Source organism: Lobosporangium transversale, assembly GCF_002105155.1.
Source record: "Lobosporangium transversale strain NRRL 3116 chromosome Unknown BCR41scaffold_104, whole genome shotgun sequence".
Classification (NCBI taxonomy): domain Eukaryota; kingdom Fungi; phylum Mortierellomycota; class Mortierellomycetes; order Mortierellales; family Mortierellaceae; genus Lobosporangium; species Lobosporangium transversale.
In genome coordinates this window covers 1,856-3,375 of record NW_019029082.1, presented here as the reverse complement: position 1 = coordinate 3,375, position 1,520 = coordinate 1,856, and the positions used below count along the sequence as shown (strand labels likewise).

Sequence of the window (1,520 nt, the reverse complement as noted above, 5' to 3'; positions counted from 1 at the left end):
CCCAACCGTCAGCATCTGCATTTAAAGGGGCCGATACATCTTGGATATCGTCCCAGGAATCACTGTCGCTGCCGCTGCTATGTGTTGACGAGCCGTTGTCATCGCTTTCATATTGGCTCCAAAAGTCATCATTGACCACCGAACAATCAGCGGTGCCGATACGTGACATAGAGCTTGCGGAAAGCTATTCACGGAATGTTTGGAAGGCGGTGAAGCGTCAGAAAGACTTTTTTATTTTTTATACATCTTAATAAATATTACATGACCTCTTTTTTTTTTTTTTTTTTTTTTTTTTTTTTTTTTTTAAAAAAATCGCCCTTTTATAGTCCGAATTGTACCAACCTACCCTTGAGAAATGGCGAGCTGTAGCATCGTCATCAAGAAGAGGATCCAATTGAAAATCAACATCTATATCAGATACAGATGTGCTCCCCTCGGGTGTGCCAAGTTCCAAAGGGTTGATGAGGACTGGAGTCTGTGTTCGGGCAAGGCGGGGAGAAGACGTCTGAGGGACTTTGGTCGAACCGGGCACGGGTCTACTCTCCTTTGTGGATACTGGAGGAAGTGGAGGGGAAACTGCCTCAATGGCGCCAGGTTGAAGCTACATATCAAAAATTAATATCGTATTAGCATAAAGGTGGTAGAAGTGCAGCGTGGTCATGTCCTCCTGACTCATAAAATGATGCAACACACCGTTGTTTGGCCTGTCACTAGCCTCAGGAGTCGCGTACGATGATAGCATGATCTTTCGTGTGACCATCGCTCAACCTTTGGGTTGAGGATTCGCTCGATCGTGTTGAGAGCAATAATCCCACAGGAACCACTTCCTAACGGCTGGCGAGGTACGTTAAGGTTATATTGCACCCTTTTCCCCCACTTCTCCGCCTGGAAATTGATGCCATTTCTCGTCATCCAGCGTTGTATCCCATTGAGTATTTCTACAGGGATAAACTTCTTCAGAGAGTCCCCAAATGATATGGATTTCTGAACAAAGTCCACCACGAGGACTCCCCAATGCTCCGACATTTGGACTACAGCAAACGCTTTGGAAGGCCTGTTTTTCAGCTCTTCACCTAACCATGTATAGCATTCCTCCTCCGAGTTGTCGGCGTCGCGCCATATCGGGAGATACAAAGGCGGAATAAACATGTATGGGCCACCTTTTACATCTTTATAGACAACCCGAAAAATCTCCAGAACGGAGCGAATCAGATCGTCATCTATATAACACTCATTTGCTAGGAATAGGGTGCTGCGGACGCTCAGGTGTATGTCGGGTAAAGGGCGGAAGCAGTAGGCCATAATCCCCCTAGTCGAGACTATAATAGAATGAACCCAGGCGCATGTTCTTGAGTCGTACTGTTTCGCTTGCGTGAGCCACTTAAGCATGACCATGAGATCGCGAGTAAACGACCTCACCTCCGCCTCAAGCTTCGACGTGCAATCCCATTCATCGGCTGATTCGTCCCCCGCCAGAATGTTGGGGAAGCTTCGGAACAGATCAACAACATACTGCTCCT

The 1,520-nt window shown here is 46.9% G+C and overlaps 1 protein-coding gene across 1 annotated transcript; it reads right to left on the bottom strand.

The window, feature by feature from the left end:
- Positions 1-247: 247 nt before the first annotated feature.
- BCR41DRAFT_376103 (hypothetical protein) lies at positions 248-1,302 on the bottom strand (the record flags this gene model as incomplete). The annotated part of the gene is made up of 3 exons (XM_022027020.1): positions 248-268; positions 347-601; positions 694-1,302. The coding sequence occupies 3 exons, from the start codon at positions 1,300-1,302 to the stop codon at positions 248-250; spliced, it is 885 nt and encodes a 294-aa protein (XP_021875093.1).
- Between the last annotated feature and the right edge of the window lie 218 nt (positions 1,303-1,520).